Below are 26,312 nucleotides of genomic sequence, written 5' to 3'. Positions count from 1 at the left end.
TCGCCAGCATCGAGCTCCTTCAAATTCCTCAATACAAAACAACGAAAGCAATAAATAATGCAACTAGACAATCCACGACATCAGAATAACATCCCATCCTCTATCTGATCACTCTGTCCTCTTCTCGCCCCCTCTTCTCTCACTATCATCCCTCACCACATCCCCCTCCCCCTCCCCCTCCAACCCCAAACTATCCCCCATAAGCACCCTCCCCGCCGCCGCTATCCCGCCCGAAAACACCAACAACAAACTCGTGATACAGAAATATGAGATGGACTGTCCGATCTCGAGCCAGGAGCCGGTGTCGGTCACGTTGAAGAAGAAGGTTAGGGTCATGCCTGTGTTATTTGGCCGCCAATTCAAGGCAGGTCAGGTCAGTTCAATCCAATTAGTTCCATCCAATTAGTTTCAGTCAGTATCGGTCAGTTAGTTAGTTATGATGGATTTCGACATGGTTGCGAAGTCGAATTCGATGTGGTGGCGGAGTAATGGCGTTGGGTATGGGATGAAAGGAAAGGAAAGGAAAGGAACGTACCATCCGTCATCGTAAGCGCGACCAAGAACAACGCGAACGGCGGCATACCCAGCCGTGCGTTTAGTGTTGCGAACACGGCGGAGAGGATCACGTACGGCGCGAGGATTTTGAGGATCTGTTTTTCGTGTCAGGATCAGTATATCGCATGCCATTCACTCGAGCTCAAGTGGTGGCAATGCAGGGAAGGGAGAGAGACGTACGAGGAGGGAAGCCATAAGGAAAGGATTGAAGATGGGTACGAGGCGATATACGGGTTCGAGGTAGAACGATGATATTGACGCTACACTATAATCGTACAGCAACGATTCAGTAAACACATTCAAATTCCACGGTGAAGAAGGGAGGGAGGAAAGAGGAAGGAAAAACTCACTTCCCAGTCCCGAAAAACCCAACCTGCACGAAAAACAAGAAAAACATCGCGATCCGCACGTCGTCGCCTCGCAGCCCCATCGGGTTCCACCCACGCCCACCCTCACCCTTCTCCCTCATCCCCTTCCCTTTCCCTTCCCTTCCCTCCCTCTCAGCCGTCGTCCTCACCCCCTTTCCATCCTCGCTCTCCCCGACTCCACTCACACCCACACCACCATCATTATCCTTCCGAAGACAATCCTCAACGGCCACCCAAAGCCCCAAGACCACACAAAAACAGACATAGAATAGGCCCTCCGCTCTTATACTCAACAACACGAAGAGCGGACAAAACGTGAGGAAATAGATCAGGAGTTTGCATTCGGCGGAGATGTGGGTGCCGGTGCGGTTGCCGGTGAGGAAGCGTACGGGCGGGTAGAGGAGCGAGGTGGCTGTTCGTTTCGCCCGTGGAGGTCAGTTCAAGAAGGGAGTTAGCAAGGAATTAGGGCAATAGAGCAGTAGGGGAAAGGGGAGTGGCAACGCACCCAACACGATCCACCCACTCAACTGATTCGTAACCGGCAATCCTCTCTTCGCCCTCAAATTCCTCACCGAACTCGCCGTCACCGCCATGCTCGCCAGCAAGAGGACCAACTGTCGCGTCGCGTCGATCCGTCAGTACAATAGGCAGGATGGGATGGGAGGACGAGGGCTCCGGGAAGACAACGAAAGGCAAGGGGGGAATGGAAGTCATGGGGGGACAACGAAAGGTAAAGGGAGTCATAGGGACGAGCGAGGTAGGATAGGACAACTTGAAGAAGACGACAGACCTGAAAATCCAATAAACTCCTCGTCTCCACATTCGGGCGACCCGTCCTAGGGAGCACGAATATCGCACATATCAGATATGCCAGCAACATGCATATCCCGCCGCTCATTCTATATCCACCATCGTCATCCCGCATCACACATCACAAACCATCAGCGTCATATAAAGATAAGAGACGATGTCTGAGGAAAAGGAAGAGGGACAAGAGGAAAAGAAAGAAGCGGAAAAGAAAAGAAACGCACATAGCCCCCAAGCCCTCCCTCGGATCGACTCTCAACAGCGGAAACACCCCCGTCAGCACACACGCGCCCATCCACGCCGCACCCAACACTCTCTTCCGCGTCGTCGTCGTCCACATTGTGCGGGGCCAGGACAATAAAGGCCATAGGACGCCGATGACGAGGAAGCCGAGGGACCAGATCTCGCGGTGGGTGTAGCCGTACTGTCGGGGAGGGTGAGTATGAATTTGCAGTGGAAGATGGGAAAGAAAAGGGGAAGGAAGAGGAGGAAGGGGAACTCACGACCATGCTTTGCAACGAAACGGCCACGCCGATAATCCCAGCCACCCACCGCACCACATCTCCACCTCGTACCCCACCCATCCTTGTCGCTTCCTTCCCCGTCCCTTCCTTCTCCTTTTCTGCCGTCCTCGCCCCACCCACCCGCCCGCCCGAAAACGCCCAAACCTCGCCAATGACACATCCCCAGAAATAAACCGGAAAGGCAACGTAAATATAGAATGTCCACGGACTTTTCTGCATCGCGAACAGGGCCCAGAAGGCGGTTAGGACCGCGGAGGAGAGGAGGGTGGAGGTGGATATTGGGGTCGACGAGGGTTCTGGGGAGATAGAGGTGGTTGAGGAAGGTTGCGGGGATATTGAAAGGTCGGTAGATGACGGTTCTGCTTTCGATGACCGTGTTGTGGTCGTCGCGGCAACAGGGGATCGTGAAGGGGTAGAAGACGATGACGATGAACCCCTCGGCGCAAGGATGAAAAGCGCGGCGAACGCCATCCAGCCCGTATACGCGAAACTGACCATCGTCCTTATGAGCGTCCGGTCGTACCTACACACCACACACCATACGCAGGTCAGCGGGACTGTCAATGGTCGATAGCGTGGATAGATATATAGGTAAGAGAGGAATAAAAGCCGGTCAGGGACGAGCGACGTATGTTTTGCGTAGATTAGAAGTTGACATTCGGAGTATCACGCGCGGAAAGAAATCGTGCATAGTCTGACGTAGAAAAGAGGACAATAAAAGAGAAAAAAACAGCTTACGCACGTCTCCAAATACCGTATCCCCTCCAACGCCAACTCGATCAACTCCGCGCTTTTTCGTCTGCTCTGCATGAACTCGCCCGCTTCGATGAGCCGTTCGATTTCTAGGAGGTGGGGTTCGCCTGGTTGCGACGAGGATGAGGACGAGGGTGGGGATGACGAGGGCGAGAGCGGAGAGGGAGGCGGGAAAGAGGGAGAGGAGAGCGGCTTGTATGGTTTATAGAACAATACATGCGATCGTTTGAGTTCTAAGCCATCCCGAATATTAACCATCAGCTCTGAACAAGAGTAGTGCAGTCGAAGAGACTCACCATGTTTAACGCGATAATGCTCCAAGATGACCTACACCACACACCACACCTATCAGCACACCCCTCCTTCATCCTTCTGGACCGGACTGGACATAAAACAACAAAAAAACAAAAAATCGCACACCTTCGCATTCGTCCACCCCACACCCGCGAGCCCCGCTTCCCCCAGATCCAAATACCCTCCCACCCCTTCTCCCACTCCTTCTCCCACCCCTCCGCTCGTCGCATCGCCCAACCTCGACTCAAGCACCCCCCTCCTAACCTCCGGCAACACCCCGACCGAATTAACAGGCCACGGCACGCCCAACAACGCGCTCATGAGTGCCGCTATGTCTGCTTGTTCGACGTCTTGGCGGTGCAGGTGCGAGAGGGCCCAGGGGGCTGAGTATTCATCCACTTCATTGGCATGGGGGACTTGGGAGGTGGAATGAGAGGGAAGATGGATAGGTCCCCGGACGCCCGCACCCCATGCTATGAGCGGGGTCCGCGTGTTATCTGGATCTGGAATACGAGTAAAAATAAAACGAACGTCAGGACTGCGATGTTATGTTACGCCATTTTGAGAACAAAAAAACGAGCGGTGGGGGTAGAGAAGGAGGTGAATTGACGAAGGTGAATGGTAAGAGGAGAACGAGCACCGAGCACCGAGCAGGGCGAAAATAAGAAATAAAAATAAATGCGGCTGAGAAGGAAGAAAGGAATGAACGGAGTCAAGTGAGAAGGATGGATGAGGGAGAACGGAACAAGGAAGGAAGGAAGTAATGAAATCCCGAACCTCACCCCCATCTCCATGATTCCCAATGACGCTCATCCCATGATCCGCGGTAAATATGTAACTCGTCCTGCTCTTTCCCTTTCCTGCTCCCTTTCCCTTAGCCGCCGTGTATTCGCCCTCAAAGTCGTCCGCTGCATAAAACTCCTCGAGCAGTTCCTCCGTCTGTCGGACGATCGAATCGACGACGCGGATGTTATTCATGTATTCCTATATCCCATTTCCACACACCCCACACACACACGTTCGATCAGCGACTCGGAATGATCCATACCACACGCCTTCCTGTCATCCTCGTCTAGCAATGTAGCATGACACGGCACACTACGGCTATGGCTATGGCTATGGCACGACACGTGACTTCATCTCGGATATAGATGGGAGGAAAACGGAGAATGTGAAACCTCGACGCACCTTCGAAAAAGGCCTCCACGCATGCCCCGTCGTATCCAACCCCAAAAGATGCAAAAAGAAAACGACACCGTCGGCTCTCAACTCCCTATCCAATCGTGCGTCGGTGGTCGCGTTTTGGAGGAGGGTGCGGAGTTGGGAGAGGACCCAGAGGTCTAGGGAGGTTGCGTCTGATTTGGGGTGGGGAGGGGGGAGGGGAGGGGAGGGGAGAGGGAGGGAAGGGAGGGAGGTGGTCAGTTCGAGATTGATAGATACGTTGAGTTCAGAGCTCGGAGCTGGGGCTGCGTGCATGTATGGGATATAGTCGACATGCGGGTAGACGTAGAACCATCACACCCTACACACCCCTCCACACCCTCCCCTCCACGGTATAATCCGTACCACAGAACTCAGAGCTCAGAGGAGAAACAAAAAAACCCACCTTTCGTAAAATCCTCATCCCTCTCATCATAACACCACGTCCTCACCTTCCCTGGCGTCGCTCCATGCGCAAACATAGGCAGGATATCGGGAGAGCCGAAGGAGAATGTGTGTGAGGATTGGTTGAAGAGGGAGTCGAATGTGACCTGTGCGTGTCCGTTATGAGTGTGTGTAAGGTGTTGGTAATTTGTAGGGAGGGGGAGAGAGAGAGGGGGGGAGAGGGAGAGAGGAGGGAGAGGAGGGACGTACGGGGTTCGTTTTCCAGCCCTGTTAGTGTCAACGCGACGCAAGCAACGCAATGCATAATTCATGATTATTTTGAGCACGGTCTCGTCAATGTAATGTACAATACAACTTGTATATGTATACGAGACAAGGAGTACGAACCTTGGTCACAGCCGATACATCCTCGTACATCCCACCTATTTCGATCCAAAACAAGAATACCGGGGTCGTTAATAAACCTTGTCAACCCCCTCTCTATCTCCTCGCCAAACCCTCCATCTCCACCTCGCCACAAACCACCTCCCTCTCCCTCTCCACCCCCACCCCCCTCTCCACATCCCTCCACCACCCCCTCACAAACCAAAAACCAAAACCAAAAAAAAACTTACCAATAACAGCAACATGCCCCGGCCTACTCTCCGTCGGAACCCTCGTATGCGAAACCCCCCACGCTCCCCTCCTCTCGACCACATCTCTCAGAAACGGTGCTACGCGTTCTGGGACTGTGGGGTCGGGGACGAGGGAGGTGGCGTTTGTGTGAAAGAGGAAGTCGGCGCGGAGGCCGTCGCCTGGAGAATATAGTAGGCAGGGTAGGGTAGAGTCAACCGTCGAGTCCATTTGTGTGTGGGAGAGGGTGGAGGGAAGTGGGAAGGTGGGAAGTGGGTGGGGGAAGGGAAGAAGGCGAGGGGAGGGAAGGTAAGAAGGGGAGGGAAGGTAAGCACCAACCAACGATAAGCACAAGCCTCTTCGCAGGCGCCCTCGCAAGCGGGACTCTATGCGGCTTCATTCCATGCACGATAGGCGAGGTGAAATAACAATCGAAGACGGAGGCGATGTAGATGAGGTGGAAGGCGACGCCGAGGGCGAGGAGGCGGGGTATTGAGTATTTGCGTGGGGATGAGGGCGCCATGGTGGTGAGCTTTGAAGGCTAGCGGTGCCTATAAGGCTGCTAACGACTCTCTATAGCAGCGAGTACAATCTCTGGTGGGTATGGCTTTTCGTGTAGTGGTTGCAATTGACGGTGAACTTGAAGTGGTGGGGGACGCGACGTGGCGTGGCGTGGCGTGGCGTGGCGTGGCGTGGCGTGGCACGTGGTCGTGATGGGGTTTGACTTTGGGCCACACGAATCGTTAACATTCAATGTTTACTGCTTCGTTCGTAGTAACTTATAATAAAACCATACATCGTAGCGTACCAACCATAGAATATACCAAGTCGTCCCAAGCTCTCACAGTATGATCCAAGGAGCCCCCACAATTTCATTCATAAAGAGAACATCGCCGTCCAAGAACGCCTCGTTTCGAGCACTGTCGCCGCCAAGCCTCGCTACGAATACGATACATAAACCCAGTCTTCCTCTTCGCTCTTCGTCCGAACAATCTGAATCCCCCTCACTCATCCCTCGTCAACACCAACACCCAACGGCTTTCGGCTTTCCTCCTCTCCTCCTCTCGCTCGAACGAACAAAACGATGAACGACTCACGAGCGCCTCGCCATCCATCGGCCGACCGAGAGCACAAGACCGTAACGTACATACAGCGGTCCGGAGTCCGCTTGCATAAATAAAAAGTGGGCGAGGTACGAATTGTTGCAAGCAAATACGAATACTCGAACGGCCGCTCGACTCGGAGGCGGGACGCAAAAGCACGTCACATCGCATAACGCACGCGACCGTTCCTTCACCCTCACCAGCATCATCCCCACCTCCCTCGCTCTCCAGACTCTTCGTGCCCGTCGTCTCACACGTTGCGCTCCGAAGCCGTTACTAGAAGTAGAACACGCTAAAGAAGTATAGAGTAGACAAACATGTCTTCGGAACGGAAACGTGCGTCCCTCCTCCCTCCTCCCTTCGCTTGTATTTTGTGCTCGTGTGCTGACTTTTTCTTTCATCTATGGTCGTTGGGCGATGAATGATGAATGATGGATAGCCTTGCCTTTCGCTGCGACGTTCACCGCGGGCGCTATCGCCGGTGTCTCTGAGATCCTCACTTTTTATCCACTCGGTGTGTTCTACTCCGCCCTCTTATATTATGTCCCTACTACCGAACACTGACTCCTTCCAATAGATGTCGTACGTCCCGCATCCCTCCCTTCCCTCACCCACTCACCACTCACCACGCCTCCCGACCTCCCGACCTCCAAACCATCCCCTCTACCTCCGTAACACACTGAACCATAAAACCGCAAAAATTCACGCACGCACGCATGGACAACTGCTATCCGCAGGTGAAAACCCGCATGCAACTCGAGACCGGAAAGTCCTCGACGGGACTGGTCGGTGCTTTCCAGACTATCATCAAGCAGGAGGGGTGCGTCGTCTCTTCTCCTCCCTTCCCTTCCCTTCCCTTCCCTTGCCCTTGTCTTTTGGTTTTCGCCCATCATCCCGTCATGCGCATTCGGCCTCGGAAACCCTCCCAATCATAACACCCTGATTTCCTGGTTTCCTGATTGACTGGTTCTCTGGTTATGATCCGTTGACTGACTGACTGACTTCATCAATACGTATTGTTTCATCCATGTGACGTAGGTTCGGACGATTATACAGAGGTGTGTTTTCGCCCTGCGTCCCTCCCCGAGCTCTGTTTCTCTGTTTCTCCTGCGGTTTCTCCCTCTGTTCCGAGCTTTCTCCGGCTTGTAACTTACAACATCGAGTCGGGGCGAATAGAGAAGAGCATACGGATATTGAAGAGCAAATAGACCTCGAACGTCGAATGTTGAATGCTTAATGCTAACCATCAACTTTGAACCGTAAACTTTGACATCCAGGTCTCGTCCCGCCGCTGTTGCTCGAGGCGCCGAAGAGGGCTACTAAATTGTACGTTCGCCCATTCTACCAATGTTCTCATTCAGGGTCATATACACCTATGCTCATGTTCACGCCCACGTCCACGTTCATTCTCGTTCTACGCTACATCCCTCGCCGTCCATCCCGCCTCTCATTCTACGTTCGCACTCATAATCACTCCTCGCCTCCTGAACGACACCCCAAACCCCATCCACCCATCCCTCTCTCCCCTCCCCCCCTCCCCTCCCCCCTCCCTCCCTTCCCCCTCCCCCCCTTCACCACCACCACCCCTCCCACACAAAAAAACAGCGCAGCAAACGAATTCTGGGGCAAAACCTACCTCTCTCTCTCCTCCTCATCAGAGGCCAAAATGACGCAGAGCCTTTCCATCCTTACGGGTTGTAGTGCGGGCGCGACGGAGAGCTTTGTGGTTGTGCCTTTTGAGTTGGTTAAGATTAAGTGCGTTTTTTTTTCTCAAATTTTAATGGAGGGTGAGAGGAGATGAGAAGGGGGAGGGAGGGGGATGAGAATGGGATGAAGAGGATGAGAAAGGGAGTGGGATGAGAATGGGCAAGACAAAGAGACGGAGATGCTGACCATCGTGCTTGTGCCGCGTTCGTGTGTATACAGGCTGCAAGATAAATCAAGCACGTACGCAGGCCCGATCGACGTAGTTCGCAAAGTGATAGCGGCGGACGGCGTGTTGGGATTGTATGCGGGTATGGAGGCTACGTTTTGGAGGTGCGTTTCGGTTTCGGTTTCGTTTCATTCTCTGTGTACGATCCTTCTCTATGTACGATCCGAACCCTTCAATCTTCACCCCGCAACCCCCAACTCCCACCCAATCCATCCTCCCTCGACTCAATGTCCAGGAAATATACCCTCACGCCGATATATGCGCGTGTTCTGACCCTCTTTCTACTTTTTTTTTTACGCTTTACGCTTTACGGTGGGGGTTGGGAATTCGGCAATACGTTCGCGTTTGGCATTCGGTCATGAACATGAAGACATTTCTGGTGGAACGGAGGATACTTTGGGTCGATCTTTCAAGTGCGGGCTATGATGCCTAAGGCGGAGGTATGTTTCCTTTTCTTTTTTTCTCCCTTCCTTTCTTTCGTTCCTATTTTCACTTTCCTCACCGCCAACTTACTCTCCCTACACCTCCGAACCGTGTTCATACCCATACCCTATGCCCACAACTGCCTATGCCCATTTCTCGTCCACACCTTCTTATATCGTATCTGTACTTTGCCCAACATCCCCGTTCATCTGACGGCGGCCTTACACGCTTACTAACATATGGTGCGACGATGTGATGATAGACACCCTCCGGCGAACTCTTCAATAATTTTGTTTCGGGCTCGGTTGGAGGCTTGATCGGTACGGCTATCAATACTCCGTACGTCTCTTTTCTCTTTTCTCCTTGCCTTTCTACTCCAGCTCCCTACTCCTGCCACTGCTCCTGCTCCCTCCTGCCACTGCTCCCGCTCCCTACGCCCTACGCCGACTTGTATCACTACGCCGACTTGTTTCACTGTGATTCACGCACGCTCATGCTCATGCTTTTTTTCGAACACAGATTCGACGTACGTCTTCCAGCCTGAACGTTTGACTGCCCGAATACCTCACGTACTGAACCATACAAAATTTTCGTGCCATACAGGTCGTCAAGTCCCGCATCCAAGGAGCGGCCAAAGTCCCCGGCGTCGTCCCGAAGTATAACTGGACTTATCCTGGGTGGGTGTCCCCTCCTCCTTTCTCTTCCTCACGGTTTCGTGGCGGGGTTGGCGTGGACTTACTGTGATTGTGTTTTATTTTTGGTGTTGATGTTTGGTGGTGGGTTACTTGTGTTCCTCGCTGCTTGATGTGGACCGGTATTCCTATTCCCCGCCAACTACCGATCGCCAACCGCATACTCACCTTCGCCGTCCATCCATCCACCCAACTCAACCCACCTCACCTCACCTCACCTCACGCCACCCCGCCCACCTCACATCAAAACGAACCACCCCCCACACACAAAACAGCCTCGTAACGATCTTCCGCGAAGAAGGCGCGGCTGCGCTCTACAAAGGCTTCGTTCCCAAAGTGCTCAGGCTCGCGCCGGGCGGAGGCGTCCTGTTGCTCGTCGTCGAGTTCACGATGGATCTGTTTAGGAAGGGTTCGTCTTCTTTTCATTTTTTCTACTCTCTCCTCCATCCTGCTCTATTCTTCTCTATTCTGTTTGGAAGAGAAGGGCTCGTCGTGGTTCTGCTCCCCATGATGGATGATGATGCTGACATTTTGTCTGTTTACGATCATAGCCCTCGGCCCGCCCTACCTATAGACCAACCTCCACAGCTCACTCTCATTCAATTTCATCATCCCTCCAGAAGGGTCTGGGTGTACCTATGCATGTATATGTATATGGATTATCGTGTAAAACGTCAAACGTCGTCGTCCTTCTTTTGTTGTTGTTGTTCTTGATTCGATTCGATTCGATCGTGGTTTTTGTTGCGCTGCAGTTATCCAATACTTATTGGGCACAACTGTCGCGAGTGATTGGAGGCAAGGTACCGGTGAACGTACAAGTATCGAAGAGTTCGTATCATACTGAGACAACGGTAAGATGTGATATCTAAAGGAAACACACTGGTGGCTCGACAGAGACGAAGAATGTCGGGTATAAGGTATGGTATTGTTATGAATACAGGTACGAGTAAGTTTAACGTGGCTACAATGCGATAACAGGCTACAACAAGATACGAGAGGATATACAGAGGTGATTTACTTTAATTTATCTCAACGATTCGAATACTAACCGAATGAACGCAGAGACAGGAGGAAATCGTCGATGTCCACCGCCTACTTACGAAAACTTCGTGAAAAACCTTCTCGCACTCGGGACCCTCCTCACCCTCATCCCCTTCTCGCCTTCACCTCCACCGTCACCCTCCACATCCGTACTCACATCCCCAACTCTGACCCCAACCCCAACCATCCCATTGACACCATCATGCCCACCATACCTACTGCTCCACCCCCTCCCCCCAAAACTCCTCCCATCATTCTGAATCGTCACCCCGCTCCTAATACTCAGATCCCTATCCACACACCACGAACTCTCAGCCTCGCTCTCCGAAACCTCATACTCATAATCCGTCAACGCTCCGCTCCTCCCTCCTTTCCCCCTCAAATTCCCGCTCTTCGCCCTCATATTGTTCCCATTCCCAGCCTTCATACCGCCAACGCCAACGCCACTCCCCACACCGACACCGACACCCAGCCCCAAGCCCATCCCAACATCACTACTACTAATCCCCACCCCACTCCCCGTCTTCCTCCTCCCAAACACAGCCACACTCCTCCTCTCCTTCAACCTCTCCCGCATACTCATCTCCGACCCCTTCGAATTCGCCGCCAAGCCCATCGTCGACCCAGACGCGTACCCAGCACTAAGACTCAAACTCGACACCGACGCGATCCCCTTCCCACTCCCACCCCGTACCCTCAACCCATCCGACCTCTCATCCACAACTCCCAATCCTAATCCCGATCCATCCCTCACCCCACCATAAGCACCCGCCAATCCACCTCGACTATTCATATTCGCATTCGCATTCGTACTGGCGCCACCGACACGCTGATGAACCGGAATCGGACCCCCCGCCCCCGAAGCACCGAGCGCGCTCATGCTCAACACCCTCGGACTCGGAGCCGGATTCGGCCCACTAACCAACGTCTTCAACGATTCCGCCCTTTCTCTTCTCTCCCGCTCGCGATCTTTTTCGGTCTGCGCGAGGTTTTTGAGGAGGGGGAGGGGGGAGAGGGAGTGGTGGTGGGTTGGGTTTCCTCCTCCGTCGCGCACTGGTCCTCCGTTGTGACCTGATCCTACGCCCGTGGTAGGATTGGCCCCGGGACCGGGATTAGGAGAGGAGCCACCGCCACCCAGACGTACGCCCATGGCACCCATGATCCCGTTCCTCACGCTCGTCGCCCTCGTACCCGCGCCCGCGTTCGCTCGTGGTTCGTTCGCTGCGGCAGCGGTGGCGGTGATCGTCGCCGAGCTCGGACTCTGTGCCGGCGAGACAAGCGCGGGCGAGCGACGTGAAGCTGAAGCGAGCGCAGGAGACGTGGAAGGACTGGCGCTCGAATTCGTCATCGCGGGCGAGAAACTTAACTTCGAGTCCCTCTTCCCGAATAATGCTCGGAATCCTCCTTTCAGACTTGAAGGGGACGAGGGCGAGGCGTCCATGTGCATGAAGCTCTGAGGGCCTGGGAGGGGTTGGGAGAGTTCGTGTTCGCGTTCGTGCTCGCGTTCTTGGTCGTCCACGTTTGGTCCCGGGCCCGAGCGATGGTGCTGGTGCAGTTGGGGCTTGGTTTGTTGTTCTTGCGAATGAGGAGGGGCGGTAGACTCTTCTGGTACAGCGACTTCGCGTTCCCGAGCACTCACGCTCGCCCTCGTGATCTTCATCCCAAGCAACGAACTCCTCGAGGCCCTCTTAGCCTGCGGCAACGGAACCACAATCGCCGGCTCTTCCTCCACCGACATCGGTATATCAACCTCGAGGATATGGTTCATCGGCGCGGAATGGGCGAATGACAAGGGCGCTATGGACGGCGCTACGGACGAAATTGAGGCTGGACGAGTGTGACCGGCTGAGCCGGAATTGGGATTGGGATTGGAGATGGGTTTCGGGAAGGATATGGAGTTGATTGAGCGGCGGTTAGGGAGGAAGAACCCTAGACCTTTACGGGATTTATCCGTTTGTGAGGGGTTTGTTGGATTAGAAGTGGGTGCGGGGTGTGGCGTTAAGGCAGGCGCTGTGGCGTTGGTGGTCGCATCCGAGACCTTGATTGCGCTAATCTCAGATTCGGAGACTGGTTCGACCTTGAGGATTAGAAAAAGGTGAGTCAGTGGCTCGGGTATGTGAAGTTCACGAGACTAACTTCGGGTATATAGGTCGGCGGCGCGATTCGACTGCTGGAATACCTCGTCTTGAAGCCGGGCCTCTTACCAACAGCTTCTAGAGAAGGCCCCGACTCGTCAGTCGCAATCGCTGAATCAGTCGATGGTCTGGGCTTGTGCAACGTCTAATGAACGGCAATTCCGATCTCGTCAGCTCAAGCCACTTCTCGCCGTGAATGTGGAGGAAAAACACACCTCGAGCTCTGTAACAGGGCCGCGCTCTAATGCTCGGAGAGTAGTATGGCGTTCGTTCTCCCGCCTGAACGTATCTTTACGCATCAGATTGCTCGATTGCCCAGCGTGCTCGCCCTTCTCCTGCGCTAACTGCTCCTTCGTCTTCATGGAAAGATCTTCGATGGTGTCTCCGACCCTCGCGAGACCACTCTCAGCCGATGAGGAATCGGAGAAGTGCGATTGAAATTCCGGATCTTCCGTGCTAGACGGCGCGTCCTCAGAATAAAAACTCGTAGGCGTGGCGCTCGTGGCTCCTTCCGTATCGTCCTCTATATCCAGAGACATACCCGCCGAAGCAGGGGCCGCTTGCATGACCGTGGAGTTCGTCGACAAGGAAGCGATGTCTGCGATGGGCATGTCGGCGAGCGTGAATGTCACATTCCCAAAGTCTTCGTCTGAATCGGGTTCATCGTCCATAGCCACGATGGTGAACCTGTCGCTATATTTGCCAACACGACCACGACCACCCTCACGGACTTGTCCAACCTGATTCTCTCCTGACACCTCCGGTAACGGCTCATCTTTCCCACCCTCGCTCTCATGCTCCATATCAACGAACATCTGTACCCACTCCCTCTGGAACGCCTCCACCTCCTGCAATATCACCCTCATCGCTGTCGGAACGACCGCAATACTCGTGGTGCCGGGAACGAGATTAAACCGCGGTGCCTGCGCCCTAGATTTCCTAACAACGAGGCCCGTCGGTTCTTTGACGGAGGGCTTCACCTCATTTGGGGAAAGAGAAGGGACGGTGGAATTGTCGGCATTAGGCTTCGATACTTCGACAGCGGCAGGACAAGTTCTGGTTCGACCACGGAGTTCCAGACCTTTGGCTGCGGGCGGGACAGGTTGTACGGCGGCGGCGCGATCAGGACGGTTCTCCTTCTCCAGTGCGCTGCTCGTCATGACTGACCCATTTCGGCGCATACCTGGTCTCCCGGCGATATTCGACCTGTCTCCCAGAACGCTACCTGGTCGTTTTGGGGCCCTCATCGTAGGAGACCGACGAACATCAATACTTCCTAAGACGGCGTTATCGTCTGCGAGGATGCGTAAAGGACCATCATGACGGTGAAGAGGATCATCAGGGGAGATACGTATGGCGCGTCGAGCATCCGAGGCTATATTCTCGAGCTTCTGGAAGATATCGAGCGTGGATGTGGTCTCCGTTCGTGTTCGTTGACGACCTGCGTCCTCGGTCTCGCTGGCATCGGCAGCGTCGGGGTCGGTGTAGACGTCCAGTTTCGTGGAACTCAGCGCTGGTGCGGGTAACGGGGGTCTCTTCTTCTTCCCCGCTCCACTCAGCACGTCTTTCACCTTCGTCCCGCCGTTGGCAGAAGCAGGTGGCGTAGGATATGCGTCCGCGACCCCTCGAGTCTGTGGCGTCAGAGATGATTTGGAAACGGACGCTGCGGAAGCCGCATTCCTTGCTGCGGGCTTGTTGCACGAGATCTCGTGGGCTCTTCGGGCAGTTGTATTCGACTCGGTGACCGTAGCAGGCGGCGGGACAGATCTTCCTCTCTTAGGATGCGGAAGGCGCGACGTAGGTGGTGTAATGGCACGGCGGGCATACCGATCTTTCTCAGGGGTATTTGGGGTGAATAATCCAGCAGTGGCGTGCATAAGCGACATGCTGGAGTCTGATTCATACTCTGGAGAGGAAGCTGAGATAGTTTGGGCGTGGGCGTGGGCGGGAATGCCTCGAGGGGGCGTGACGGTGGATTTACCGTCGGTGAGGTGAGGGGTATATTTCGACGGCTTTCGAAGGAGTGAGCCCGCCGGCCCGCGGCGGGAAGTGGTGTTAGTTGTTGCGAACGAGGACGTGAACAGGGTTGGCGATGCGGTGGGAGGTCGGCGGGGAGCTTGTGGAGGAGGTGATGGGAGGTGCGACATCGTGGGGACTATTTCGACTTGATTCTGGTGGCAAAACCGTAAGAGCAGTACGAAAAGACAACTATGGTAGGGACAGTGAGATTGAACGAATGACGGCGGGTTGGAAAAGGAGGGAGACAATGAAACTTGAGGTCAAAATGAGAGACTGGCAGGTCGGATGAGTTCAAGTTGAGTACGAGTCGAACGCCTGCACGATCTGTGCGGCCATTCTGTGGCTCGTGAAGAGATTTGATCGCTTTCCGTCGTCACATCCGGGATGTCAGGATCTGCACACTTTAGACCTTCGTTGGGGCGAACTTCCGCGCGAAGTTAATGAATTGTTCTATGAAGTGCGCCGTGCTCCCGGAAATTAAATAGAGCAGTACCGGAATTCCCCGGCGTGTCCGGAGCCGGGAGAGCGTCGCACGATATTTCAATCCTTTCGTCCTTACTTCATACCAACACCTTCTACGCCTTCACTCGCACAATTGTGGAAAGGGCAGCTCCTGGCTTTCTATTGACAGTGTCATCTATGAGATGTCTTGCTTCCATTATCACCGTGGATCAACGACCTCGTGTCCGCTAGCAGCTTTTGCCAACATTTCCCAGTATGCAAAGACTATGCAAAGGTCGGCACTCAACATGATGGCGCCATGTGGTTTGTCTTGACCCTCAAAAATAGGCCGCTACGACGTTCTCATGTGGTCGTACACTGCACCAGACATTTGCTACATGCACTGCCCATCGTCATTGGCAATGGACCCGTGTGGAATATATCACGACGCTTGTCTCGCACTAGCGCCCAATCGTCATGATAGACGAACGCGAGGTCGCCGTTGCTTCGAGCCTGAGGGCTGCTAGCGATACCCGAGCTGCACGGTGAGCTCTCTCATACCGTTGGAGCCCTTTGTATGTTGTTATCTTTGCACTGTCGTCATTCCGAGATTCCAGTCCCGAGACCCGGTCATATGGAGACTTATCGTCCTCCTGCTTCTCTCTGTGGCCAAGTGTCTCTCTTTCATTCCTTGTCGGGCAATCTACCAGTATCAGGCTATGAACCCTTAAGGGCCATTGGCTTCTGTACTCACACCCGCTGCGATGCATTGCCAGCGATGGTTGGAATTGGCTTTACCACCGCGACGTCCACATGCAGCAGCGTTCTTCGATTTAGCGCAGAAAGACGGATGGATGTAGGTGCCGTTGAAACTGTTTGACTACTGTTCACTCATTTTGCGTGCAGCCCTAAATCAGCGCTCACAGAAGGGTGTACCGTTATTCGCCATATCCATCACTGCCTCGCTTGAGGTCTGTCAGATGGTCAATTGATGCAGAGCCTGCCTTGGTATTCTCCTTCGTCACTAGACGCACTGCTTACCCGGCCCCGAGATGATTCAGAGACAGACGTTTGAAGCGTTGAGCTTCGCAATGACAGGCCTTCCCGCTGCTGCAAGAAGCTTATGTCTATGTTCTCTCACAGACGGACTTCTTCGAGATAAGCCGGTGTCTCCCAGGCTTCTCCTTCGAGAATGCAGAGGATAAGCTCTCAGAACTTTTTTTGAGAATAATACTCGCCTCCGCAGTCATGCCAACGACTAGTAGTTTTGAGTTTGGGTGAGCAAAAAAGCTATGTTTGTACTAAGACCCAGATGGAGGACGGAGAGTTCGTGCTGTCCGCATGGTAGGGTACTCTACGCTCGCCCTCGAACCGAAGACTCACATGCTCCCTCGTCTAACCTGCCCATTGACGCTCGAGTCTCTTGTGCTTCGTCGTATGGAGTGCATGCTCTCCTGCATCATACCTCATTTCTATTCACAATCTACTTTGATGAAGAGACCCGTCTCACTTCGTCCGAGACGTATAAAATAGAACTCCACTCGCTTTCTGGATCTGCACCCAAGCTCTCAGCTGCTCCTCAGCACATCTATATACCCCCCCGGCAACGATCCACTAACCACTGTCATTTTCAGACAATCATCGTTCAACATGGTTTCTACCTTCACTCGCTTGGCCGCTTTCCTTAGCGCCCTTTCCGTAGTTCACAACACGGTGTCGATCCCCCTTGCCGGGTCTCCTTCGGATTATAGTATCGCTTCTCGCACTGTCTCGCGCCGCGCCACCCCTGCTGCCCCTCACTTTGTTGTCTACCAGTACGTTCATATCCTCACCAGCCATTTGCGAAATACACAATTGATTGTATTTTTTCTAGAGATGCATGGGTCTCAGGCGAGACCGGCCCTCCCGCTACGTCTGACCTCACGGGTTATAATGTTTTGTATGTCTTCACTATAATCATTTAACCCACATCATACTCATGAAAGATGTCACCAGTGCTATGTCGTTCTTGCTGAGCAGCGGAGCCGCCGACCAGGCCACCGAGTGGGCTTCTCTTACGGCTGACCAGCGCACCACCATCAAAACCAGTTACGCTGCGGCCGGAATCAGCCTTGTCGTCTCCGCCTTTGGTGGTACTGAACAACGTCAGTACACGATTACACTATTCTCATGAAAGAAGCGGAAGTAGCTGACTGTTTATTTGTCACCACAGCTACTACTGCCGGCACTGATGCCACCACTGTTGCCAACACCATGGGACAATGGGTTTTGGACAACGACTTGGATGGTATGTTCTTTGATCGAACGATCCTTGTACAGAGTGCAGAGTATGGATTCTCATCTGCCTGCTCTACGTTTAGGTATTGATGTCGATTATGAGGACTTGACCGCCTTCGATGCCGGCACTGGCACCGCGGAGAACTGGCTCATCACTTTCACCACTCAACTTCGTACTCTCCTTCCTCAAGGATCGTACATCGTCACCCATGCCCCTCTTGCTCCCTGGTTCTCCCCCGGCACCAAATGGGGCGGAGGGGGTTACCTCAAGGTCCATCAGTCCGTCGGCGACATCATCGACTGGTACAACATCCAGTTCTACAACCGTGAGTACATTTTTGCTAGGGTTCATAACCTTCCTTTTGGCTAACAAGATCTTCCTTTCTTTAGAGGGCGCATCTGAGTACACTACCGTGCGTGCCATTATCATATATATTCTGTCCTTTCTCGACTAACTTATCTTCTTCCATGGTGATCAGTGCGATGGCCTCTTGACCGCTTCTTCGAGCACTTGGCCCGAGACCTCCGTCTTTGAGATCATCGCCAGCGGTGTCGACTCGGACAAAGTCGTTATTGGCAAGCCTGCCACTGCCGCCGACGCTACCAACGGTAAGCACACCCTTATCTCCACCTCACTCTCAAGCTTCGTTTTCACTGACATCCACCATTATGACCATAGGCTTCGTCGACACTGCCACCCTCGCCACCTGTGTCGCGACGGCCGCTGCTAAAGATTGGAACGCTGGTGTCATGGTCTGGCAATACCCCAACGCCAACGCTGCCTGGATCAGCGCCGTCCGCGGCACCGCCTTCGCCATCCCCGCCGCCAGCAGCCCTACGCCCATCTCTGCTTCTGCTGCTCCTTCCAGCACTGGCCCCGTTGACCCTCCCTTCGAATTCCTCACTAACGCCGTGGCTGCCCTCCCTGCCGCCACTGTCGCTTAGAGGTCGCAAGAGCTCAAGGACATGCAATTTTCATGATCATGACCTATTTATTCGCCTTTTCATAACGCCACCGTCGTTTCTCTTGCGGCCTTCTTATCCTGTTGTCTTAACATTCCTTTTCATGTCCTCCTAGTCGCTCGGGGACTGCTATCTAGTATAGCTTTCTGTCGTTTACTCATGGTCGGTCATGTCACACACACTACTCACGCACTCAACCATCCATCCATCCATCCATCTACCCATCGCATATTCGCTTTCGTTCTGGTATCTTTATTTGTTCCTGCTCCGTGGTTCTGGAATATTATTTATTGGTCCTGGTGTCTGTTCACGTCGCAGTGTGAATCGCTCTCCAAAACTTCAACCAAACAGAACGATGAGGAGAAAGCACTATGCAAATTTTGCCACAGGAAAACGCACGACCAGATACCTCAATACCCCAATATTTACATAGGACATGTTGGAATCGAACTGGTCTAAGCTGGTGGGTTCAACAACCTTCCCTCCATTCCTCCTTCGACCATCACGCATTGCCCAGTAACATGGCCTGATACCTTGGCTGATGACAGCAACACGATCTGATTCGCGACATCTGCGGGCTCAGCGATCTTCTTGAGCGGTGTCGTCCTGTGTGTGTACACCCGTGGCGTGAAATAAGCAAAGTGGCTCGAGCAGGATCGATATTTACACTTACGCTAGCGCCATGCCGACTTGGGTTGGATCCTTCATCCCCGCAGCTGCCATTGGCGTCTTCGTCCATCCAGGTGCAACACAATTGACTCGTCCCCGAGGAGCGATCTTGACTATCTCATTCTTGAGCGACATCGTGAAGCCGTACATCATCGCTGAGCGCCGAAGCATTACATCTCAGTGTCCTGCGCAATCCTCAACCGAGTGAGATCGAAAAGGTTCGTACCACTTTTACTAGCCGAATAATCTGTATGCCTCGCCTCTCCAAACTTCCCCGCCGTGCTTCCCACCAGCGTGATCGCCGCCCTGTCCCCAAACCTCGTACCCATCCCAGCACTCACACTAATACCTTTCTCAAGCCCTTTAAGATACTCCCTCACGACCAAGAAGGAGGACGTCAAGTTGTTACTCATTGTCTTCTCCCACTGCGCCAGCGACATATCTTTCACGAAAACATGCTTATCGACGTACGCCCCGTGGTTCACAACGGCTATTTCGACAGGCCCAAAGCTTTCGATATTCTTTGAGGAGAAGAGGGAGATGACTGCGGGCTCCGAAGAGAGGTCGGCTTGTACGAGACGGATGCGGGTGAGGCCATAGGTGGCGAAAAGGGGGAGGAGCGTCGCATCGGAAGAGCGGTAGTGGGCTGTAACGTTTGCGCCTTGCTCTTTGGGTAATAAAGAGAGAAAGATGGATGAACGAGTGCTGTAGAAACACTGAATGGTCAAGCGAAACAAGGAACTTACCAAGGAAGATGCGAGTTGCTTCGAGTCCTATACCGCCACCCGCGCCTATCCATGTAATGCTTGGATGTTAGGATGAAAGGCGACGAATGATTGGAGAAGACAGTACCAGTGACGAGAACATGCACGCCGCGCAAATCAAGATCCATGGGATAGACACACTCGAAGGGGTCGAAAGGAGATAATCAACGGCGGAAGATACCAGCGACCACTCTCAGGCTTTTGAACAAGTGACCGAGTCATAACAAGTATTTGACAAGTATTCTGTCAAGGATCCTCAGCAAACTCATCCGAGGTATCCATGTATCTCACCGCAAAATATTGGGACTCGATGTTACAATTGGGGAGAATGATCTATTGAGAAATTGAGAAATTCTGGGTGAAGATGTTCGAAGGGAGGAAGTCCTCAAGTTTCGCCGCCACAACGCCACATAACTCGTCTCACAGTATGTCACGTGCTTGTGTCTGTTTTGTTGATGCCGTGAGATTTCTCACGCTAGCGACCCTTCGACAAACTTCGACCAAACCTGCCAGGTTTGGTCGTCTCAAACAGTCGAACACACCACTCACCCTACTCCAGCTAACCTGACCTCGGCACATGTCTCGACTCATAGCACTCCCTACCGAACTTCTGCGCGACATCATCCGCCACGCAACACATGCACCACAGTTATTCGACACTTCCTATGAAGCAACATTCCAGGAGGACAGGCTAGAGACGTCGAAAATGATGTATAAATCTCTTGCCACCAAACGAGCTCTCAGCCTTACGTGCAAGCGCTTCTATTACATGATTGATGAATTCCTATACGAGTTCATTATCTTGCGGTCTTACAACTCGATCCCGTCACTTCTAGAACGACTCAAACATCGAAGCCCAACCGCCAGGTGTCGTCCAGGTGTCTACGTACGTCGCCTGGATATTGATCTTCAGATCAACGATGGCATTCAAGGACATGAAGCCGCGATGGGCATGTACTCGTTCTGGGGATTGATACCCGCCTGCCCACATCTGGCTATCATCATTGCGAATATCGTCGAATGGCGTCCGCTTGGAGAGCCCGTCTTTCGGCGTAGCCTTTGGTTATCCCCAAGAGAGGCTCTACTTATGACCATAGCTACTTGCTGCGCTCAAACCCTTCGTCGCCTGGAACTTATGGGAAATATCGTTCCCGTCGACGACGATGTTATCCACTTCCTTGAGTACCCCTTTCCTTCCCTCGAAGTCCTCAGAATCCCTGGCGCTTCCGCCACAACGCTAGAGTTCCCAGGCATGCACATCGACTGGCCGCTGGACATCTCTACGGACCCTCGCTTTGTCCATAGCACTCAATGGCCCCCGGAACCTATGCCCCCGCCAAATTCACCACTCTTGCCAAAACTTCACACAGAGGAACTTGTCTCGCAATGTCTTCTGGAGGAACAATTAAATTCCCTGCGTTATATTGTCATGAAACCACTTGATGACGACTCTATGGCCGAAAGACTAGATTTCCTGCGACTTTGTCTCCTTCCAAGCCAAGCGTCTCTGCGTTCATTCTTTTATGATGTTCAAGTTACTGAAGACAGCCTTGACATCTGGCCGTTGCTCGCCGAACTTCCTCTGCTGGAGGAACTCTATTTCCGCAGAGCGCCGGGCGCGTACATCGACGGTGCCCGCGCCCACGCAAAACATGATCATCTAGCAAGTGTTACGATATGCGCACTTGACAGTACGCGGCCTTTTGCAAACTCTACATTGTGGGCAGATATCGCAGAATCCGTTCGTATCGGATTCTTACCTGCGCTTAAATATGTCCAACTCCACGGTTTCGCAAGCGGGTACTGGTACGAGGAAGAGTTTCCCAAACATGGAATCGAATTTCACCCCTATAGCGGCCCTTTACCGTACCACAGCTATGGTCGTTTGTATGGCACACGCTCTGTGAGCAGTAGAATTCGTGAGTCGATCACTTATGTATTTCGCTTTGTGGAACTCATTCGTCGTATGCCTCAGGTTCGAAGGCCGCAAGCCGCAGTGTCCCTACCATGTCATCGAACAATCGTCGACCTGCCAAACCGGTTTCACTCCCATCCACTTCGTCTAGCCTGTTCTCCCGTCCGTCAGGCAGTTCATCAGCTGAACCTAGACCATCGGGGACCATCGCTAGTCCATTCAACCCCTCCGTAACAAGTGACCGTATGGCACCCTCCAAACGTCGTCGACTTGAACTTGGGAATTCTGTACATCTTGAATCCCCCGATGTCGAACGTCTCGATTCGGTCCTCTCTGACTTCATAAAGGACTTTTTATCATCACCCAATACGCCGTCGAGTTCAGGAACTACCCACGTTGCATACGACGGTAAACTTACCTTGGCGCAACTCAACCTCGGCGCAAATCTTTCTACATTTCCTTTCGCAGATAACGAGCTCCAAGCTTCTATCGAGAGTATGGCCTCGGAGCCCCTCGCCTCGCAAAGCGATAACTCCGCAGAGGCAGAACCGATGGTCATTGAGTGGGAGGACTGGATGAACGAACTTCTGTGACCCACATCAATTCCTCATAACAGCGAAACGACTTCCTTTACGCCCGACTGGATTCGGACTTCCTTTCATTTCTAAGATCCGCGACCGCATAATCGTCTCCGCCGCGTACAGTGAGGTGCAGCCGCCTGCGCCACATAGTCCTCCGAGCACCGCCACAGTCGCCTCACTCTCGTTTTTCCGATCTGTATAAATTCCTCAAGCGTCCATCGCGGCTGGTCCCCGCTGACACGTCTATCCCCCCGTCAACATCCACCCATCGTCCGCATCCTCACTCTCCTATGCAACTTCCATCCGAAATCGTTCGTCAGGTCATCCGCGAGGCCACTCGTCTTCCCTTTGCCTTTGACACCGACCTCGATAACATCCTCAATGAGTCGCGTGCCGCTGTTTACGGCGAGATATACGACTCTTACGCGCTCAAACGTGCCCTCAGCCTCGTATCCAAAGAATTCCACTCCGTCACCGACCAGTTCCTCTACGAAATCGTAGTCATCCGTTCTTACTTCCACCTCTGGCCCGTCCTCCAGCAGCTTCAGCGCAAAGAAGACGACACCACGCGAGGCTGGTACGTTCGTCGCCTCGACATTGATCTCGGTTCCGAGAACCATTCGCACGACGGCTGGTCCTGGGGCAAAAACACCCTCTGGGGCCTCCTCCCCGCCTGCCCCAACCTCGAAGTCCTCATCTGCTCCCTCGTTATTCCATACCACTTCGTCCCCGACCGCTCATCAATCCCCATCATCGAGTCCAGCTACTTTGATGCACCTACAACACTCCTTCAATCCATCGCGACGACGCCTGGGCCAAGATTGCGCCGTCTGGAGCTGTTGGGGCAGATGGCTGTGTGTGCTGACGAGGCAGAGACGCTCGTACAGCGATTACCCAAGCTCGAGGTGTGTAGGTTTGCCGGGTTGCGGGAGCCGGCTCCCCCATTTGGAGTCATGGCGGATTTGGATTGGAATGGGGATGGAGACGAGTGGGATTCGTTGGCGGACTTGCAGCCGGAGCTCCACAGGGTCGTTTCAGCACACAAAACGTTCAGCTGGCCAGCCGCCTCTCCTCCTACCGGTCTCCATACGCTCGACTGTGGCGAGTACGTGCGGGGGATGACGGATTGGCAGATCCCATCGCTTCGAAGTCTTACCGCACGGCTGTCTCGGTGGCGTGGCACCAATCAACTACCCATTCTTCGCGCATCCATCCATGACCATACTGCCAAACACTCCTTCGCCTCTATAACTCACCTCGCCCACTCGGGTCCCGCGTTCGACGTATGGTCCGTCATCGACTGTCTTCCCAACCTCCAGTGGCTTGGCCTCGACCTCCCTCGTCTCGGCGTCCAACAGGGCAGCGGTCCTAGCCAACCACACAACTCCCTCTCCACTATCGTTCTGCGAGCGTCTGTGGTTCCGGACTCGGAAAATTCGACGACGCAGGCATTCCCGAAGAGCGTGCTGAGGGCGAAGAGGGAGGGATTGTTGACCGAGTTCAAGACTTTGAGGTTGGTGGGGTTGGCGGATGCGGTCAATGCGGAGAAGATCGAGCAGGTGAGAGTGAAGTTCGAGAATGTCGGAGTGGGGATGCCAATCGTGGATGAGGTTGGGTCTTATGAGCGAGGGGCGACGTTGTGGACGAACTATGTCGATCGCATTAGTAAGTAGACGGTATCGATTCCATTCGTGGCAAGTTCGCCGTTTTATCTTCATACGCACACCTATACCTTTTTTCTGTCGGGTTCTTTAGCTCCAATTCTGCCTATTTCTGCGGTATTTCTTATCTCATGTACCATACTTGCGTTGGTGACGATAGCAGGGGCTCTTGCGGTATTGTACAATGTGTAACGGCGCTACGTATACAAATTTTACTTGACACAAGGCTATAGATGCAGTCGGTACTCCAGTAAGTTACCGAAACGAATAATGTGAAGAAGATGATACAACGTCGACAACATGGAAAGGCAGGAAGGACAGTCGAAAACAAATGTCTAAAGTATGTCAACAACCTCGTCTAAAACAGGGAACCAATAGGCTACGTGGTCTTTTCATTTTCGCTACGCCTAACCCAGGCCAAACCATTCTCTCGTGGAAATATGATGTTCAACATGCCGTTGGGAAGCAAGCGTACAGATTGCCGCTCGGCTACTGTCCGGACGACGGGTTCGCTCCTTGAAACGATAGCAAGCTCCTGGTGAACGGGTTCCGGCTGCGTCGGATTACGGTCGGAAACGGGTAATGAAATGCTAGAGCAAGCTTCATCGCCCTTGATTGACATTCCATCGTCGAGGCAAACGGTGGTGAGTGACGAATCTGTTGGCGCTGGACCATCGGCAAAGGTCATATCATGGGACAAGCGTCGTCGGCGTGATATCCTGTCGAACGCGGACATGAAACCTCTGGGGGCACAGAGTATCCATGAGCTTAGTGAAAATCGTGAAAATGTCCAACACTTACCTTCGCATCCATTCAGGCGCGATCCAGATTATAGGCCGCTTCAAGACCCTCCATGCTGCCTTATAGTTCCTTCTCGCCTCGTCTGCAAAGCCAAACAGGGAGAAAAATACAAATGCACAAAGCACAGGACTCCAACGGTTGAGCTCGACTCCTGCCAAGCGATACCCATCCGCTCTCCAGATGACTGAAGGGTACAAGAAGCTACGAGAGAATTTGTATCTCAAGTCGGCCCAACCGCGCCAGGTGTATAATCCATTCCGGCTATCGATGTAAATTTCAAGGCAGGCCAGAGGAATAGTGAAGATGACTTCAACTGAGGAGAGGGTGAGGAGGCGGATGAAATGGCTGTCGATGGGATGGTCGCAAATCTTGTGAGTCGTTGGGAGTAGTTCCTGTAGAGCACGTCGTTCCTTTACGACACGGTAGATGGTCAGAGCTGAATATGGTGGAAAGATTAGTAAAGCCTCATATAAATTCGGAGACGACCAAAGACGAAGAATAAGGAGTCGACACTGACTTCCATAGAGCAGGTTGATAAGGCCAATGATGAGAGGTACGCATATGACCAGCGGATACGCCCATGGGAGAATGACCATGGTAGGCCAACATCCGGCTTCTTCGTAGATGTCGAAGCGGTGGCCTTCGACAGTAGAATCTGGATGCAAGTCTGGGTTATCGAAGCAAGAAATAGCGGCTCCATAAGGACGTACAAAGGCCGACCTCGAGGACTGGAAGCCCCAATCCAAGACCCAATTCCAGAGCGAGCTCTCGGCTTTTATTCGTCACTGGTGACATACGAGCTATATTGTAGAGTCGCCGTTTGATCAATAGGCATGCTACCGGAAAGCCCGCGTTCATCGCGACAATGAAGCGTGACGCTGGGTGCTTCAATCAGATTCGTAGCTCAGAGCTAAGAGGGGCGATGGGGAAAATACATACAGATATCGCACCACACCGGAGCCCAGTCGATTACATTGTCATTCCAAATGATTGAGTTGGCGAAGAACACCAGACATAAGAGTCCCGTCCATGTAACGAATAAGCAGGTGCCAATGCTGGATGCTATTGCGGGGGTCAAACGGAGGTGCGTCGGTCATTCTGTTTGACCTCCGCAGGCGATTGAACTGACATACCTCTGCAATGCCAGGAGAAAGGAATGAGCGCCAGGATAAAGCCAACGAACGAAAAGGCAGAAAAGACAGCATTGGAAGGATAAGTCGGCATGCTTGTTCAGACCATCAACGGTGTGAGAGCACAAGGGCAAATAACGAGCGTGTGCATCCCGATTTTGCCTCTCGTTATATACTCCCGTTGACAGCGTGAGTCGGATGCGATTTCCACTCAGAGTGGAAGATAGACGAGGAGGCGACGTATCC

General features: G+C 53.2%; 8 protein-coding genes across 8 annotated transcripts; 4 read left to right on the top strand and 4 right to left on the bottom strand.

Annotated features, from left to right (window-relative positions):
* Window positions 1–108: 108 nt before the first annotated feature.
* Window positions 109–6,041, bottom strand: STEHIDRAFT_170137 (PigN-domain-containing protein; the record flags this gene model as incomplete). The annotated part of the gene is made up of 18 exons (XM_007306502.1): window positions 109–338; window positions 536–650; window positions 736–820; window positions 906–1,335; window positions 1,429–1,537; window positions 1,714–1,822; window positions 1,955–2,154; window positions 2,234–2,777; window positions 2,997–3,240; window positions 3,304–3,334; window positions 3,428–3,804; window positions 4,084–4,285; window positions 4,490–4,767; window positions 4,908–5,052; window positions 5,156–5,173; window positions 5,294–5,328; window positions 5,404–5,700; window positions 5,858–6,041. 18 exons carry the CDS (start codon window positions 6,039–6,041, stop codon window positions 109–111), a joined length of 3,633 nt encoding a protein of 1,210 aa, XP_007306564.1.
* A 713-nt stretch (window positions 6,042–6,754) lies between these two features.
* On the top strand, window positions 6,755–10,430 carry STEHIDRAFT_82375 (organic acid transporter). The gene is made up of 13 exons (XM_007306283.1): window positions 6,755–6,957; window positions 7,061–7,140; window positions 7,359–7,441; window positions 7,660–7,679; window positions 7,899–7,947; window positions 8,227–8,376; window positions 8,548–8,658; window positions 8,925–8,994; window positions 9,240–9,316; window positions 9,497–9,503; window positions 9,581–9,654; window positions 9,945–10,078; window positions 10,221–10,430. Exons 1-13 carry the CDS (start codon window positions 6,939–6,941, stop codon window positions 10,241–10,243), a joined length of 897 nt encoding a protein of 298 aa, XP_007306345.1. The 5' UTR covers window positions 6,755–6,938; the 3' UTR covers window positions 10,244–10,430.
* Window positions 10,431–10,765: 335 nt separating this feature from the next.
* On the bottom strand, window positions 10,766–14,992 carry STEHIDRAFT_159118 (uncharacterized protein; the record flags this gene model as incomplete). The annotated part of the gene is made up of 3 exons (XM_007306501.1): window positions 10,766–12,787; window positions 12,847–12,990; window positions 13,061–14,992. 3 exons carry the CDS (start codon window positions 14,990–14,992, stop codon window positions 10,766–10,768), a joined length of 4,098 nt encoding a protein of 1,365 aa, XP_007306563.1.
* A 1,919-nt stretch (window positions 14,993–16,911) lies between these two features.
* On the top strand, window positions 16,912–18,757 carry STEHIDRAFT_123237 (glycoside hydrolase family 18 protein). The gene is made up of 8 exons (XM_007306500.1): window positions 16,912–17,119; window positions 17,179–17,244; window positions 17,301–17,449; window positions 17,518–17,592; window positions 17,666–17,908; window positions 17,973–17,995; window positions 18,062–18,191; window positions 18,262–18,757. The coding sequence occupies exons 1-8, from the start codon at window positions 16,956–16,958 to the stop codon at window positions 18,525–18,527; spliced, it is 1,116 nt and encodes a 371-aa protein (XP_007306562.1). The 5' UTR covers window positions 16,912–16,955; the 3' UTR covers window positions 18,528–18,757.
* A 178-nt stretch (window positions 18,758–18,935) lies between these two features.
* Window positions 18,936–20,347, bottom strand: STEHIDRAFT_100496 (NAD-P-binding protein). Its single transcript, XM_007306499.1, has 5 exons — window positions 20,067–20,347; window positions 19,961–20,005; window positions 19,441–19,881; window positions 19,219–19,369; window positions 18,936–19,151 (listed from the first exon to the last, which is right to left on the bottom strand). Exons 1-5 carry the CDS (start codon window positions 20,104–20,106, stop codon window positions 19,001–19,003), a joined length of 828 nt encoding a protein of 275 aa, XP_007306561.1. The 5' UTR covers window positions 20,107–20,347; the 3' UTR covers window positions 18,936–19,000.
* Window positions 20,348–20,726: 379 nt separating this feature from the next.
* STEHIDRAFT_123235 (uncharacterized protein) lies at window positions 20,727–22,115 on the top strand (the record flags this gene model as incomplete). The annotated part of the gene is made up of 2 exons (XM_007306498.1): window positions 20,727–21,897; window positions 21,954–22,115. A coding segment is annotated over exon 1 (674 nt), but the record flags the coding sequence as incomplete, so codon positions are not given.
* Window positions 22,116–22,733: 618 nt separating this feature from the next.
* Window positions 22,734–24,356, top strand: STEHIDRAFT_170130 (uncharacterized protein). The gene has a single exon (XM_007306497.1). It carries the CDS (start codon window positions 22,765–22,767, stop codon window positions 24,145–24,147), a length of 1,383 nt encoding a protein of 460 aa, XP_007306559.1. The 5' UTR covers window positions 22,734–22,764; the 3' UTR covers window positions 24,148–24,356.
* Window positions 24,357–24,932: 576 nt separating this feature from the next.
* STEHIDRAFT_61496 (fungal pheromone STE3G-protein-coupled receptor) lies at window positions 24,933–26,160 on the bottom strand (the record flags this gene model as incomplete). The annotated part of the gene is made up of 5 exons (XM_007306253.1): window positions 24,933–25,372; window positions 25,454–25,591; window positions 25,647–25,814; window positions 25,876–25,998; window positions 26,070–26,160. The coding sequence occupies 5 exons, from the start codon at window positions 26,158–26,160 to the stop codon at window positions 24,933–24,935; spliced, it is 960 nt and encodes a 319-aa protein (XP_007306315.1).
* Between the last annotated feature and the right edge of the window lie 152 nt (window positions 26,161–26,312).

The sequence above is a fragment of the Stereum hirsutum genome (assembly GCF_000264905.1).
Source record: "Stereum hirsutum FP-91666 SS1 unplaced genomic scaffold STEHIscaffold_11, whole genome shotgun sequence".
NCBI classification, from domain to species: Eukaryota; Fungi; Basidiomycota; class Agaricomycetes; order Russulales; family Stereaceae; genus Stereum; species Stereum hirsutum.
Note: the sequence above shows the minus strand (reverse complement) of the source record. Positions and strands in the feature narration are given on the sequence as shown.